The sequence below is a fragment of the Thunnus thynnus genome, chromosome 16 (assembly GCF_963924715.1).
Source record: "Thunnus thynnus chromosome 16, fThuThy2.1, whole genome shotgun sequence".
Taxonomy (NCBI): domain Eukaryota; kingdom Metazoa; phylum Chordata; class Actinopteri; order Scombriformes; family Scombridae; genus Thunnus; species Thunnus thynnus.
In genome coordinates, this window is record NC_089532.1 from 3,189,148 (window position 1) to 3,206,237 (window position 17,090).

General features: G+C 41.0%; 1 protein-coding gene across 1 annotated transcript in view; it reads left to right on the forward strand.

Moving 5' to 3' along the window:
- kcnh5b (potassium voltage-gated channel, subfamily H (eag-related), member 5b) overlaps nt 1-17,090 on the forward strand; it is a 190,740-nt gene that overhangs the window by 19,945 nt on the left and 153,705 nt on the right. The window contains exon 5 of the mRNA XM_067613790.1: nt 10,572-10,687. Coding sequence (XP_067469891.1) covers nt 10,572-10,687 — 116 coding nt within the window. The remainder of the gene's footprint in view (nt 1-10,571; nt 10,688-17,090) is intronic.

Genomic DNA, 17,090 nt, shown 5'->3' on the forward strand with positions numbered 1-17,090 from the left:
AGCGATCATTTCAACCCAAACCACAGTCTTTACTTAAACCCAACCAGACCTTATTCACAGCGCTGTCACATCATGAAACATCATTTATTTTTTAACAGTGATGTGAAACGGGTTTTGGAGAACACAGACGTAATGTCGTCCTGCTGATGGAGGCGCCAGATTACAAAAACGCTCCTGTGTGTCGTTGTGGAGTCACATGATCAAACAACGTATTTGGTCGTTTAATTTGGAGGACTTGTGTGTTTCCTTTTTATGTTTTCTTTTTAATTCTCCAGTTCTCCTCGCTCCTCCTCCTCCTGTTTTGTCTAGTACTTATTGTCAGTCATTTTCTCTTCTCACTCATCTTCCTCTTCCCTGAATCCTTCATATTTTCATTCTCTAGCTTCTTATCATCTCCTCATTCTTCTCCTCTTCATCTCCTCAATCTTTTTATTGATACTTTTATCACTAGCCTTCATTTTGTCCCTTTTCTGCTGTTGTTTTGCTCCACTTTTCCTCTTGCTACTCCTACTCCTACATCTTCTTCTACTCGTCCTCCTCGTGCTCCTTCTTCTTCTGTCCTCTCTCTCCTACCGTGAAGTCTCTAAACATTTTTGCTCGCTACAAATCCCTTTTTGTTCCCCCCTCTTTTCATTCGTATCCCAAGCTGCGGATGGATAAAGAAGAAAGAGTCAAGTCTTGTTTCCCTGCAATGCGGGAACGTCTCGAGCTGTCAGGTTGTATTTGAGGAGGTTGTGATGCTGTCAGGAATCACAGGAGATGTGGGTGGCTGCGCTGTCCTCTGCGCCCTGACTGATGCACAGTGTCAGCTTCCTGCCCCGGGAGTCGTTTTCGGCGCCGCTGAGCGGGTGTGTTTGCCCTTTGACAAGGATCCCACCCTCCTCCCCCCCACCCCGACCCCCCGTCCTCCCTCCCCTGGTCTGCTTTTAATGTACACACACATGTAAACACGTGTGCACACATGCAGCGATGTCCACCCACCGCCTCCTCCCATGCCGTGTGATTTGTTTATTCGTTCATTATGTGTGCTTAACCACACATAAATAACACGGGCTTGAACATGCAATTAGAGCTTGAGTGGAACGAATATTGTCACATCAGTGCGTTGACGTCTTTGTGAATTAGCTGCTGCTGCCGCTGCTGACAGCGTGACAAACTTCTGTTCTGGAGTCAGACATCCACAATTTGTCAAGTGTTTGCAGGAGAGTCAAAGTAAAGAATAAAAGCAAAGTAGGAGCTTTTTAGAAGTTGGAATAATCTTTTGTTGCAAAAGATGTCTTTGTCTTTGCTGATATAGCTCAGCTTGTTTTTGCTGTTTTGATGTGGATCCTCTTAATTTCTAGCTGAGTCACTGAGTCTCATCTCTGCAAGAACTGTTTCTATTGGTGGGATATGTATGTGAGGTTTTGCCATTAGCATTGTGATATGTCATATTTAGGTATGATAACTCTACATGTCACTGATAAAAGCTTGGTAAAAAACTTTTGTCTTGTGCTTATCAGGGTCACCAAGCGTACCAAGCTTGACAACTTTTACGGCGACAAAAAGTCACATATGTGTGTTTGTCAGCTTGATGTGAAGTTCTTCTGCCCCCATGTGGCCAAAAAACTCAAGTGATGCAGCTTTAAGGCAACATATTTTCAGGTATACTGCCACATTGCGACAACTCAAAAATGTTAGAACTGAAATAACTGATTTTTTGTGTAGTAGTGAACACAACTCTGCAACATTATCATTCATTTGGAGTCGTTTTTCTGTTAGTCCAATATTCACTCTCTTTTTTTTTCTGTTTCTGCTCTCTACCAACTCCTGAGGGGAATATCTGGCTCTTTAGCTGCTAAATGCTCCACTATGTTCACCAGCTAGTCTACAGCTAACTGTGTCTGTTTGCCGTTTGGTGCTGAGAAGGTAGTGTACAGTGACTTTTTAGAGCTTTTTCTCTGAAAATGACGCTATGAGAGCACTGAGAGTGAACCAAAACAGAAAAGTTGCAGCCGGACAGATAAAAAATTAGCTGAAACTCACTATAAAGCTCCGTAAAGCCGAGAGGAGCTGCATAGTCACTGATAATTCTCTGTAGGGTCATCACTATGAGCCACAACCAACACATTACACATTGACAGCTCATACAGTGGAGTTATAAAAATACTGATTGTAGACGGTTTAAAGAACACAAAGTAGCTAAATGCACTTTGCCTGTAAAATGCCAAAGTCAGCTTGTTTCACAGGTGATTTTACCATCTATGTTTTCTTGTATCATGGTGGACTTTCTACCTTTGTGACTTTGTAATGGTGGACATGCTGCCTCCTGCTCAACATTTATGTGTATTTCACTAACAAAGACCACGCCATTTGTACAGTATAAAAAGTAGTTTTATTTGGGTTCAGGATCAGATGAGGATAGTGTACGGTGGGCTGACTGGGGGTCGATTGCCAGGGGATGAATGGGTGCCAAAGGTTGGTCGAGGTCGTGTACGGTGGGCTGATTGGAGTTCGATGAGAGGGATGAAGGGGGTCGATGGCATGGGGATGACTGGGGACCAAATGGAGTCACAATGAGGCTGGAGCGTCTAGGAACCCAGGGGTTGAGACTCAGGGTGGGGGGCATGTCTCGATGAGCTTTCTGCTTCATCATCCCCCTGTGGTTCCTAAAATAGGACAAGAAGAATTACTTATGTGGAAGTATTAACCCTAACACGCATGTCTTTGATGGTGGGAGGAAACCAGAGCACCTGACGGAAACCCACGCAAACACGGGGAGAACATGCAAACTCCACACTGGGATGGCCAGTGTTTGAACCCAGGACCTTCTTGTCTTGAGGCAAAAGTGCTAACCACTGAGCCACCGTGATGCCCATTAAGAGGGGAGAAAAATGGGGTTTGGCGGGGAGGGTCTTGAGAGAAAGGGGTTAGACACGCCTATATAAGTATGCCCAGGTGACTGAATTCAGTGAGAGAAAGGCATGTGGTCTTGTTCCTGAACCTTAGTTATAATAACTTTATTTATGGCATTTCTGCTTTGAATATAATGGAGACCAAATTTATTTAAAATGTGGTGACAAGAAACAGATGTTGATGATTTTGTGGTCAGTTTACAAATTCAAATATTGCTTTGACTGAGCTGTTTTAGTTTCCCCTGTGGAGACTCTGACCTAGTAATCAGAATGAAAATCAGAAATTAAAAGTTAACTGCACCATTACACAGATGGCTTTTTATTGTAGACATTCTTATACCCAGTAATGGTCAGACCTCTTAAAAACTAAATCACCTTGGCAACAACACTGCACTTTGCCACCAGGGGATTGACTGACAAGCTGCAGCCAGACTGAAGCCAGCCAGTACTCCACGGTGTATTTTACTATGATACGGCTTGTTTTAGGCCACAGTTGTGGATGCAGGATGACTCTGCTGTGTCTCAGAGCAGCGTACTACTGGCTGCGGTTTAACCCGCCCGGTGATTAGAGGGGTGGGAGAGAGGCCGTTTGAAAGGGAAGGGAGATTCGCTGCTGCAGGCGTCGGCAGGCAGCTGAGTTCACTCTTGCTGCACAACCAAAACTCGCCCTCAGCTTCGTCGCTGGCTGCTCCCACAACTCGGCACGCCACAACACGTCAGCGTCAGCCGAGTGGGAGAGAGATCCCAGTCTGATGGCGACGTCCATCCTCAACTTAAAATAACATTACAGATTTTAAACATATCTGCATCCTGTATCCCTGTGTGTTCATGCACCCATTTGCTGTAAAATAACCTCTTTTTTTCTACTTTCAAGCATGTATCTTCCTGATTTTTACCCACTAAATGCGTACTACATTCTGTATTTTTGCTATCACATTTATTGGTGCACATGTGGAGTCACTGGTTCAGCTGGTAGTGAGCTGTTTCATCAGGCATAAAGACCACAGAGATTTATCAAGGTGAGACTGCTGGTGACAGAGCAGGTACAGAAAGTCACATCAGCAAACATCAATGTAGGAAAACAGTAAGTATAGAAAGCTAAAAATATGGCAGAGCAGAACTGCTTTAAAAAAAATGTTGGACATCATGTTGTTTCTTATTGCAGAGTGGCAGTGTTTACTGTTTGCTTTGTCAGCGGTCTGTAAAAGCATCACAGATGGATGTTACCTCCGCCTCCAGGAAGACATTATTTCTAGGTAGGACAGCTGATCAGGATGCGTGATGAATACCGAAACAAGAAGTTTATGAACAGGAGGGAGGGGAGAAAGGTGGGAAAGGAACATCAGGATACAAAAAGATGCCAGACAGTTTTGATAAATCTTTTGTTAAGTCTGAATTGTTTATAGCCTAGATGAACGGGATGAATGGGACTGGGTTGGTTTTCCTTCTCGGTATGATTCATTTGTGCAGATCTGAACACGGCAATCGTACTCGGACCAACACAACCGCACAGAGACCCCTTAGAGGAAGTGGTTTCGTTCCAGTCCCAAACTAATGCTAGAGAGCTTTGAACGTGATCCCACCTCCATCTGACCGACTACAAGGTTGCAAGTCTGACCAATAAGAGGAGAGAACATTCTCACCTGATTTTTTAATGATGCATTTTGGTTCAGAACAAACCAACTATAGGTTTGAAAACACCCTTAACATGTCTGGGACTTTATTCATGGACTACTAGTCCAGCAACCAGGCTTGCCAGATTTTGACTGTTGTCGGGCCAAAACATTTTTGGCTACTAAAGGGGCATTATGGTGCAAAGGTGCCAATTATGGTAAAGTTTTAAGTCGGAGTTCACATCTGTACTTTAGTTTCCTGTGTATTAACCACAAAAAAGATCCATTGTTAAATTTATGTTCCAGTCCATGAACGGTTCACACTGACTTTTTACAAACAAACCAATAGTTGTAAACCTACAGTGGATCCAGAAAGTATTCAGACACCTTCACTTTGTGTTGTAGATTTAATTTTTGCCCATCAGTCTAAACTCAATAAACCATAATGACAAAGTGAAAACTCTCATTTTTGGAAAATATTCAGAGCTTACTCAGACCTTTGCTGTGACACTTAATTATCCTTGAGATGTGTCTAGAACTTGACTGAAGTCCACTTGTGGCAAATTAATCTGATTGGACATAATTTAGAAAAGGCACACACCTGTGTATATAAAAAGTCTCACAATTCACACTGCATGTCAGGACAAAAACCAATTCATGAAGTCCAAAGAACTCTCTGTAGATGTCTGCGATAAAATTATGGCGAGGCGTAGATCAGGGCAAGTGTATAAAACATTTCACAATTATTGAGGCCACTGTGCTCCTGAGAACACTCAAAGCTTTAGAAATGGTTTAGTGACTTGTTAAGTTAAGCTCACACATAAACAGCTGGTTATCAGCATGAATAGATAAAAGTTTATGTTAGAGATTATCGGTCGGAAAACAAGCTGTCAACAACAAAGGAAACAAAACCAAACAGGTTAAGTGTGAGAACAGTAGAGCTCATGGCACAGTTCTGTTTAATGAAGCGGACACTCTTATCTCTTAGCAACAAACATGTAAATTAACCTTTTGTTCCATCTTAATCTATCGAGACCTCAGAGGTGCTGTGGAGATATTTCAAACAAACATCTGTGCTCATGTGACCTCTTCAACAGTACCACACCTTTCCTTTTAAAGGTCCAGTGTGTAGGATTTAGTGGCACCTAGTGGTGAGGTTGCAGATTGCAACAAACTGAACCCTAAGCATGTAGGAGAACCTATGGTGGCCATGAAACTTGTGAAAAATGTGAAAGGTCCTCTCTAGAGCCAGTGTTTGGTTTGTCTGTTCTGGGCTACTGTAGAAACATGGCGGTGCAACATGGTGGCCTCCGTGGAAAAGAACCCACTCCCTATGTAGATATAAAGGGCTCATTCTAAGGTAATGAAAACACAATTATTCTTATTTTCAGGTGGTTATGCACTCATTAAACCATATATATTCCATTTTCTGCCAAGTCTGTTCCGCTAGATGCTACTAAATTCTACACACTGCACCTTCAATATCCAAGCATGGTTTGTACAACCACCCCTAACATCTCTGCATTGCTAAATATTAAAGTAAGATGTCAATGCTGTTTAGGTGTCCTGCATGTCTGCATCGTTTTGTTCTGTAGTTGGGTGCATGCTGTCCTTGCTGTGGAACAGCTGATCAAAATCTCATTTAAGAATTCACTTTGGTGGTGCGTGCACCACTTCTGCTCCCCTGTTATTTTTAGCTCAAGCCTTTACCCTTTTTTTCTCCCTCCATTCCCACTTCTATTGTGCTCCAGTCTGACAAATCATGCAGTGTTGCATTCTTGAGGCGAACCGTAGCCGGAGCATTACTATTAACCATTAAAAAGACCTCTTATTTACTTGTCCTGCAGTTTGCTGTATGTGTGGTCCTTTTGTCCACATGTGACAGTATGTATAGGAGGCCTGTAAGCTGTCAGGCTGTAGGCTATTTACATAAGTGCCACCAAGACAAATTCCTCCACTTGCCTTCATGATGAAAGTGGATGTGGGTCTGAAAAAAAGAACACATTTACTTGCTTTCCATGCCAATAGTTTTCTATTATTCTATAACACATTAGGGTATGGCACTACTCTATAATGCATACACACTGTATGGTGAATTATGCAACCTCCACTAGGCACTATAGGCAGTATAAAAGAAGCACTTAAGACCTGTGCTTAAGTTAAAGTAATGGAATAATGGAGTAATGGAAAGCTACTCTATTTCAAGTAAAAGTCCTGCAGTCAGAATTCTGCTTCACAAGACATACATACATGTATACATATCAAAAGTTGAATTTATATGCAATAAATAACATCATTTTACACACGGCTGTAAAAAGTCTTTACCTTTTAGACTTTTTACAGCTAAAGTCTGTCTTGTAAGGCACAACCGGTGTCTAAAGTTAGCTAACTTTAGCTAAATGTTGCTGTTTAATGGATGTGAGTGAGTTAGCTCATATGCTGCTGTTACACTGCATGTCACAGATAAACATTAAAATTGTAAAGAGTAAAACAAGAAGAGTTAAGATTTTTAAGAACTTCACGCAAGACCCACAAAAACAAAAACAAATATAACTCAGGATACACTTTCTAGTGCTTTTATGGTCTTCCTCATCAAATGGAGCTCAAGCAGATTATTCACATCTGACGTCAAAGATCAGCTGACGTCCCCTTCCCACCATATATAGTCACCAAAAGTTACATACTTTGATCACATGGCTACAACGGAGCTATCTCCATAGCAACTGAGCAAACTCGATCTGCTGAAGAAGACCGTGAGATGTGGTTGAAAGTTTGTCAACCATCTTATTTTATGTTTCAATGCAAAATAAGAATCTTCAAACTAACTTTTGACTATATATCTGTCAGAGACAAGCAGCGGGGTAAAAAAAACATAATTTTCATGTAAAATATAGAAGAAACACGTAGAATCACCCCATTTAAACAGTCATGTAAACTAACAATACCTCAAAACTGCATCTTTTTTTTTTCCACGCATTCTTCTTCCTTGTCAAAACCTGGCCTCCTACATTACCCACAATGCAACTGGACTTCACTTGACTGTACAGATTCAGGTATGTTATGCTAGTAAATGCTTTACTTTTTACTCCTCGGCACGTTTGTAGAATCAGTGGAGTTCCCCTTTAAGAAGGTAATTGACAGTCATCTCTTTGGCTTAGATGTCTGTTTGCAATGTCTTTCAACAGCCAACAATATACTGTACAATATATATATATATATAGTGAGTTACACAAGTGCTGCTGCAGCAATTTTTTCTCCAGGAAAGATATTGAAAAATCCCCATTTTGGCTGAGAGCACCCAGGCTTATTATCTGTGGTGGTCCAGAGCCAATGTTGAGTATTATCATATAGAAAATCATATAAAAGAAACTGCTCTGAAACTGAAGATGCACAATTAGTTAAACTCAGCCACTACAACAGATTTCTTCGAGGGAAAATGAGCGATTGAGACTCAGTGCTCAGAATAAACTGGGTATTCTGTTGATACTTCATCCTAGATGGGTCTTAGAGCGCATTATTGTGTTTGGCTCTTTTCACACCATTGCACAGAGAAGTGAATGACTGAATTTGCGTCCATTTGAACAGAGAGTGAAAGGCGGCTGGTGGCCTGAGGGTTAAAAGCTATTTTAAAGTCCACTTTTTATTGGTAATGGTCCCTTCAAAGGGTCGGGTCGATCACGATGTGTGACTACTGTACGTGGTGTGCCTCTGTTGTGCTACTCTTTGCCCTTTCAAACATTTGATTTTATTTTTAGAGCAGTAGTGTTTGTACTCATTCAGTCGTGGTGTAGCCTGCACCGTGACAAGAAAATGACCATTACTGAACACGTCTACATTATTTAGATGGACATTCAGATGACACACAGGAACATTGAAGCTTATCTTTGAATCACAAGCTGCTACAAAAAAAACGATTTTGGATAAAAATAGGAGTGGATGAAAGGAGGAAACACACATTTTTCATAATGCTTGCCATGCATTTTCACTGCATTTATAATGAACTTTATGTATAGGACTCTTTTCAAAAGCAGCGTGATAAAATGCATATGGGATGAAAAATAAAAAGGTCATGCATAAGGAAAAAAGTTACAGTTAAAGAAAGGAACACTATTATAAAATATACACAAAGTTTGATACATAGCTCCATTAAACATGTCCTTCACTGATTTATCTTTGCACTCCTGCAGCATTGTTGGACTCACAACGGACAGTTTTAAATCAATTTAATTTCTAAAATCAATGCAGCAGCGCTAGAGATATCATCTTTCCATGAGTTATCCTTCCTTGTCAAAATCTGGTGCCTACATTATCCACAATGCAGCTCAACTCGATTCACTCGACTCTACAGCTGTGTCTCAAATACTTCTGTTAGGACACTTTCATGTAGTACACTGTGTACTTACTGGCGTAGTGTGTGAATTTCTACAGGGTAGCATTGTCTCAAATCAAACACAGCTGTTGTGCACTTACCAGAAATGACGATTGCAAATTAGCATTAGCTAGCGTTAGCATTAGCATTATTGTTTGCGCTACCAAATCATTACAGACTGCTAAATTAACCCAAAAAACATACTGATGGCTTATATGAGACAACAGTTTAGTGGTGGTTAGTGTTAAAAAACACATGTATAACTTACATTTGTATAATGTGGCGATGTTCACCGTAGTTACAATGTCCTTGGCCGCCATTTCCAGTTTGAAAAGTGGTCCCTCCCCTTCCGCTACGTAGCCAAGATGGCGACCATTGAGGGTGAGAAGTGTCCATAGTTCCACACTCAACTTTTTGACCGTTTGGAGTGCACCATCCGGGTACTCACAGTGCACTGCATTTTTCCATACCTCTCAGTGTGAACGCACTTATGCACTCAAAATGTTAAGTGTAAGTACACAAGTAGTGCAAGTTGAGACACAGCACAATGGTTGACGTAACACCTCGCTATGTCCATCTTTATATACAGTCTATGATTATTACACTTCACCCTGAGGGGTACATGAACGCAGAAGTGGTGGGCTGACAGACATCGCCATCCTGATGCCGCTAGCGTGGCTATTAATAACTGTTAGCTGCAGGCCTAGTTGTTTTTCTTCATGTAATACAAGAGATGGAGGCAAAGAATGCTGTGTCCAGCACTCCTTTATTTTCTATACAGGGATATCACGTCCACTTACCAGAGAGAAAGGCTACGTAGCCAAGATGGCGACCATTGAGGGCGAGAAGTTGTCCAGAGTTCCACACTCAACATTTTGACCATTTTGAGTGCACTCAGTGCAGCATACTTCTCAGTGTGAACACACTTATGCACTCAAAATGTTAAGTGTAAGTACAGTAAGTATGTGATTTGAGACACAGCATACAGATTTTGGTGTGTTATGCTAGTAGCGGCTAATTTAGCAGGCCTTGTGCAGCTCCCTCTGGATCTTTGTACAACTTTTTTTTTTTTACATATACAGTTGTATTCCCCAACTGTCCCCATATAATCAAGGAATGAATACTGTAAAGCATACACATGTGTAAAAAGCAGCAACTACACTGCCAAGAAAAAAATTATGCTGACTGTTCCCAACTTCAAAATGTACCTTCAGACATAGCTTTTCCCCTTAGCTTTCATGTTTATAAGACGAACATATGCTACATTTTCAGGGTTTTTCTGTGATATTGATCCCTGAAGAAGAAATTCTCCCTTTTGTTCAGAGCTCATCGGACAGCTGCTGAGCAGAAACCCTGCAGCTGGTGGAGATTCAGTCATGTTCAAGGATGCTTTTAGCGGGGTGGCTGTTTGCCAAGAAAGCAGGGCTCATGCTGCGTTCACATCATGTCTGGTTTACTATAAATATGAACAACCAACTGAGAAAACCACTGTTCCTTTCAGCCCTCTGGTGGCACGTGGGAGTTGTGGGAATATTTTGTCACTCTAGTATCTTTCTGTTGGTGTCTTGAACCGGGTAACTGTGTCAATAATGGCGGCAAACATGGAGGCAAAGTCACACTCTTAACTTTTGCGAACAATTCAATTCAAATGTGATAAATGTGACTTAACCGATGATTATTGTCTCTTTCCTGCAGGATGGACCAAGTTTGCGCGGCTGACACGGGCGCTCACCAACAACCGCAACACGCTGCAGCAGCTCGCACCCATCGGCAAACATGAAGTCAGCCATAAGCAGTCCAGACTGGCAGAGGTAAACACATACAGTACATCTCATACTGTACATTATGTCACAGCCATGGAAAATACACTTTTTAAGCACTTGTTCTAAATTTGGTATGGTATTAAAACCTGGAGGTAACCACTAGCAACAAGTACTTCTTGCTTTGTACCATATTTCCTGTTAACTCTCACTGTTGAAACTGACCTGAGGTAAAACTGATTATGAACAAATAAAAGATGGTCATGTTAACACAACTCCTCTTTTTGCCTGTGATAAGTTGCCATGGCACAAAATTGCACCCTGGGGTGTCCTGATGTAGAAAATAACAGACTTGGTAGAGGAAAGCTGTTTCGCTCATGGCGTTCTCTGCCACGGCCTCATTATATTTCCATAAATCAGGACACTTTGTTATTTACATGGAGCGCCCTGGTTTGAGTTTGGCCGGGGAACTTTGTTGGCAATCTCAGGCTCCAAGTTCCTGTCAGCTCAAAAAGAAAAAGTATTTACACAAACACGACAGACTCTTTGGGGTTGAGGTGCCACAACCAATAAAAACTACAATATAATGTTTAATACTGTAGAGAGGTAATTACTGTGTAAATTACTCTGTGCATGTAAATAGAGCATAAATTATGTCAAATATGGGGTTAGGTTTGATTCCATAAAATTTTCAATCATCAATGGTATTAAACCATCTCTGTCTTTAATTTTAATTTCAACTAAATCTCTCATCTGTCTTCCTGAAAAGGTGAGCGGTCCTCCTGCGGTTTACTGTCCATATTCCATATAATATAAATAAGCATCTACCTCAGCATTTGATATTAAAATTTGACAATGATCATTTGTAAACATCTTCTACTCCAACCTCCTCCCTCTGAACTCAGTGTGGTATACTACAGATGTAGAGCTTCATTCTTCATTCGAACGTTTTCCGTGAACATAATCCAAGCAGCGAGTACATTTGCTTCATCGCAGCATAACTGGGAAAACAATTAAGGTGTAAATCACTGTAATTGCTAGGAGATAAGATGAAGAGTAGTGTTGGACGTGTCTCTCAGTGAGATGTAGGAGCACAGTTTTAGATTGATGACCATAGATTTCACCACATTACTCTCACCATTGTCAACTTTTTTCTCAGACAGCCCAAAAGGGACCTTAAAGGGGACATATCTTGCACATTTCCAGGTCTATATAGAATATTTTTGCATGATTTACAGTTCAGAAAACTAGTTATCTCATACTTGTCCTTTATGCAGCCCCTCAGTTCAGCCTCTGTCCTAAACAGGCCGTTTTAGCTCCTGTCTCTTTAAGGCCCGCCTCCCGATGAGACAACTATGTTCTGATTGGTCAGCTTCAGGAAGCACCTTCTAGGCCAACTTCTGCTGGCTCCGGAGGTTACAATAATAAAAAAAAAAACAAATCGTAGTCACATTCAGGGAAGGCTGAAGCCCTGACTTTTGACTTACAGGGAGCATTTTACATATGTTCACCTCAAATTTTGGACTTTTGACCATGTTTAACATAGACATTTGACATCATAACAGTATTAAAATAACCGAAAATCACGAAAAGCATGATATGTCCCCTTTAACAGCTCAACACGGACCTAACCTCTATAGACACACGCACTGCAAATGTGCTATAGTAGCAACTCTCTGCTCTTTACATTATTTCTGCGCAAATAAACCTTTATATAAAACATTTACTACTACATTAAAACCATTAAAGCAATCCCCCTTCCCCAACATACACACACACACACACACACACAGACACACATTGTTGTAGGTCACTTCTAGGGACATTACATTCATTTCCTGGAGACTTACCCTATTCTTAACCATAACCACTGCTTGCCTAACCCTAACCCTAACCTTAACCACTAAGCCAAAAATCAGCTTCTTCCTAATATTCCGGACATGGCTTTTGTCTCCATTTGGACAACTCTCAGACATGCAGACATACTTTGTCACACACAACCACACCCTCGACAAATCTATCTACGCTGCCCTCCCTGCACCCACATTCACACGCCAACTTCTCTGGAACTGCAGTTGTTTGACACAGCGAGCGGTGCTCTCTCTCTTTTCCCGGGAACGCTGCTGTGCTCTGGTGGACTGCGGGTGTCATTAATATTTCATGTTGGGTGGAGAGACAAAGGCAGGGTGCTGTGGGCACTCTGAATGATTGTGACTGGTAGAAATTTAGAAAATGGATTTCAGGAAGGATGGGGGACTTGTCTTCTTTTGCCAGAGTTTTATTCATGAATGTTTGAGTGAGGTGTGTCACCTTTAATCAAAATTAGCCGGAGTTTCATCCCTGCTGAGCGCACGAGGCGGTGAGCTGGGTGGGATTTTAGCAAAGTGTTACTTCCAGGATGGTGTAAAGGTGATGAGGACAGGGCGAAGACTGAGAGGAGAGAAAGTGAGGAAGGAATGAGAAAGGAGGAAAAAGACGATAAAAGGAAATTGATGCATTAAGGAGGTAGCTTCTGTAATTCAGTAGAATCTCTCATTCAGCATTTCTTTAATTGGCCTTTCTGGAAAAAATGAAAGGTGTTCCTGGGGTTTACTATCTTAATTTGAAGACAAATGAGCTTCCACTATTACACTTTCTATTAGAAGCTGAAACTATGATTTTAACAAACAACGATTAATTTGACAGCATACAAAAATGACTGCTCCCATAAAAATGAACCAGCATGGTAGCGCAGGTGCCAACGTCATCATAGCTTCTTCCTTATTCATCATTTACAACAACACTCTCATATATAATCTGTAATTTTTCAAACTTTTTAGCTTTAATCTATGATGTCTTAAAATATCCACAATTGGTCCTTTTTATCCTGCTGTTATTGTATTTATAAGCAGATTTAAAGACATTTTTACATGTTCATTAAAGTACGGTGTTTTCAACAATTATAATTTCTCGATGAAGACGTAAATATAACTTATATCAGCTTAAAACTACATTATAGTGTGTTAAAAAACATTTCTTGAAGGGACATATTGATAGCTGGAAGAAAAAACACCTGAAAGCTGCTCCAGTGTTTTATCATTTGATTATAGATCTATAGCAGCGTCTGGCTGTCACACAATAAGACACAAATAGATGATTTAAATCCGTTGATTACTGAAAGAACAGAACTGAAGTAAAAGGAGCCATAAAAACAACTGTAGCCTGCAGAATATAAAGTGTTGCTCGTTTAGTTTGTGACAGTCTGACAGACGGACAGACAGGATGATACGATAGGAGACACGCAGCTGTGGGGCCTCATATTTTCCTGAAGGAGCTGCAGACGTACTTGAAACGGAAAAGAAAGAAAAGAGAAGGCTTATGAAGAAAAAAAAAAGTGAAAAAAGAGCGTTTTTTTATGATTGATTCATGATTCAGTCATTTTTATTTTATGAATAAATATGAAAAGCTGCTGTTGATGTGAAAATAAACCAACATGAAACATTAAGATTTATCATTTATTCACTTTGTATTTCAAGTCAAGTCGAGTCGATTTTATTTATATAGTGTCAAATCACAACAGAAGTCATCTCAGGGCACTTTTCACACAGAGCAGGTCTAGACTGTACTCTTTAATTCACAGAGACCCAACATTCCCTCATGAGCAGCACTTGGCGACAGCGGCGTGGAAAAAAAATCCCCTTTAATGGGAAGAAACCTCAAGCAGATCGGGCTCTAGGTGAGGGAGGGGGAGAGGGGAGAGAGAGACACACACAACAACAACAATAATAACAATAACAACAATAACAATAATAGAAATATGAATAACAATAATAATAATAATAATAGCAGGCTTTGGCGTCAAGCAGGACCATGGCAGCAGGTGGTCCACGACCATGATCCATAAAAACATGCGAGATGAGAAAACACAAAAACTCCGGGGAAGAAGCCAACATGCATTAATGGTACATGAATGGATGGAGAGGAAGAGGAGGAGAGAGGAGCTCAGTGCATCATGGGAAGTCTCTCAGCAGTCTAGGCGTATAGCAGCATAACTAGGGGCTGATCCAAAGCGAGCTTGGTCGGCCCTAACTATAAGCTTTATCAAAAAGGAAAGTTTTAAGCCTACTCTTAAACGTAGAGAGGGTGTCTGCCCCCCGGACTGAAACTGGAAGATATTTCTTACTGTGTTAATATGACATATCAGAAATTGTTTGGACACATGTAGGCGAGCATTCTTGAATAGGGCCTCTACCCCTGTGCCTAACTGAACTCTGACCCTTGAGTGAGATTTTGGCCTTGTTTACTCTGCATAGTGTCCCTTTTGGGGTTGACAAATAGCCTTGCTTCTGTGGAAGAGTATCTACGGTTTGGTTGGTAGCTTTCCTGTTCTGTTGTATTACAATCACGTATATCAATATTACATTAAAGCTTGACTGTTTACTGTCCCGTCTGATCAGCTGACCAATCAATAAACACATTTTGATGAAAAGGGTGTTGCTGTCCAGTAAAAAACTTCTGTGGTTCCTCGCTCTAAGCTCCTCCAGGAGCCTCCCCTTTCCTCATCTAAGATGCACTTAAGGGATTGGAAGATCCTTGATGATGGCGGAGGGAGATTGGTTTCCGGGTCACGGCCGGAGGACGGAGAAGAGAAGAGGCGAGGAAGCATAACTTAGCCAAATGAAAAGCACCCAGAGAGAGATGCGGACGGAAGGAAGAGAGGGATGTAAAGGCAGGAAAGAAGTAATGTTGAGAGGGAGGTAGGAAGGAAGAAGCAGCGATGGAAATAAGGCAGGATCAGTTTAACCGCCTGGCGTTGGATAGCAGAGGGTTACATAATGTCCTGAGCAAACTCAATAGATATCGCAGGTGATCCATCTGCTCTGCAGCTTGAAAGGCACAGCTGGCATCTTCTGTCAAGGACGCTGTTGAGTGTCACATAAGTAGAGTTGTTCTTTTTTTTTTTTCTTCCTACAATGACGCTGGGCTCCTAATTGGCAGTCTCGCTTTTGAGCTCAGTGCTGCTCCTGACCAGAGGCTGTTTGATTGGCAGCTCTGATGATTAGGATTAGATGAGATGGAGCTCTGACATTATGAAGCTCGCTGTTGATCCTCCGCTCTGCCGACCCGCCTTGTTACTTAACATCAGACTGAGTCCCACTGTGAGGACGAATGAGGCTAACCAAGGCTAACTGTGAATGTTTCTAACATCAGGAGAGCAGGACGTCTTTATCAAAGTGATGTTTCTGTAGTTACATCATTTAGTCCCAGTAGCAGTAGTACTGATAACAGAAGTAGTATTGCTGACATATTATAATTGTTGTAGTAGTAGTAATGATGCTAGTTGTATTATAGCATAAGTAGTGGTAAAAGTTCTGTAGTAATACAGCTGTGGTAGTAGAAGCAGGAGCAGATGTAGTAGTAGTAAAATAGGCTAGCGTAGTAGCAGTTGTAGTAAAAGTACAAGGAGTAGTTTGAGTAGTAGCAATAATAGCAGCAGTAGCAGCAGAAATAGAAGCACAAGCTAGCAATTATACAATAATGGAAGTAGCAGGAGTTATAAAAGTAGAGGCTACGTAGTACAAGTAGGCTACCATTGCAATATAGTATCACTTTGAGTAGTAACAGCTGTAGAAACAGTAATGTAGTATCAGCAGTAGGCTACTGTAGTAGTTGTACCATAAACAATAGTAGCAGTAGAGGCAGTAGCATTATCCGCAGTGGTATTAGCATTGTCACTTGTAAAATGTAAGTAAAATATAGGCTAAGAAGTAAGCAGAAGCAGTATGCTGTAATAGGCTAATGCTGCTAATATGCTGTGGTGGCAGGAGCAGGTAGAAGCTGTAGTTGTACAAGTAGTGTTGTAATACATGCAGTAGTACTAGTAGTAGTAGCATTAACAGTGGTAGCCAAAACAGAAGAAGAGGTAGCAGTAGTAGCACAGTAGTAGTAATAGTATTAATAGTAAAAGATGCTGTAGTTTAAGTAATAGTAGTAACATTAGCAAACTAGTAGAAGCTGTAGCAGTAGTAGACGGGGTAGTAGTAATAGTAGAAGAAGAATAGTTGTAGACATAGTAGTAGGCTAGTAGTAGTGGTGCCCTTGGAGCAGTCACAGTATTTGAAATACTGGCAGTTGTAAATTAATATGTAGCTGTATTTGCAGTTTTATTAGCTTTAATATTGTTTACTAGCGTTAGCTGTAGGAGTGGTACAGCAGCAGTAATAACTGCAGTAGCAGAAATAATTGACACAGCGTTTATCAACATTTTAATATCATCACCATCAGTACAAACTTATTTGTATCAGCAGTAGCTGTCATAACAGCAATATCAGTAATAAGTGATTTCATTACTTTATAGGGAACAGTGCACATTAATCAACACTAACATTTAACAACATCGATATTAGTGTACCGGAGTTACCCCAACAGCTAATTTGCTCCAGACACAGCTAAAAACTGGCAAATGATGAATAGT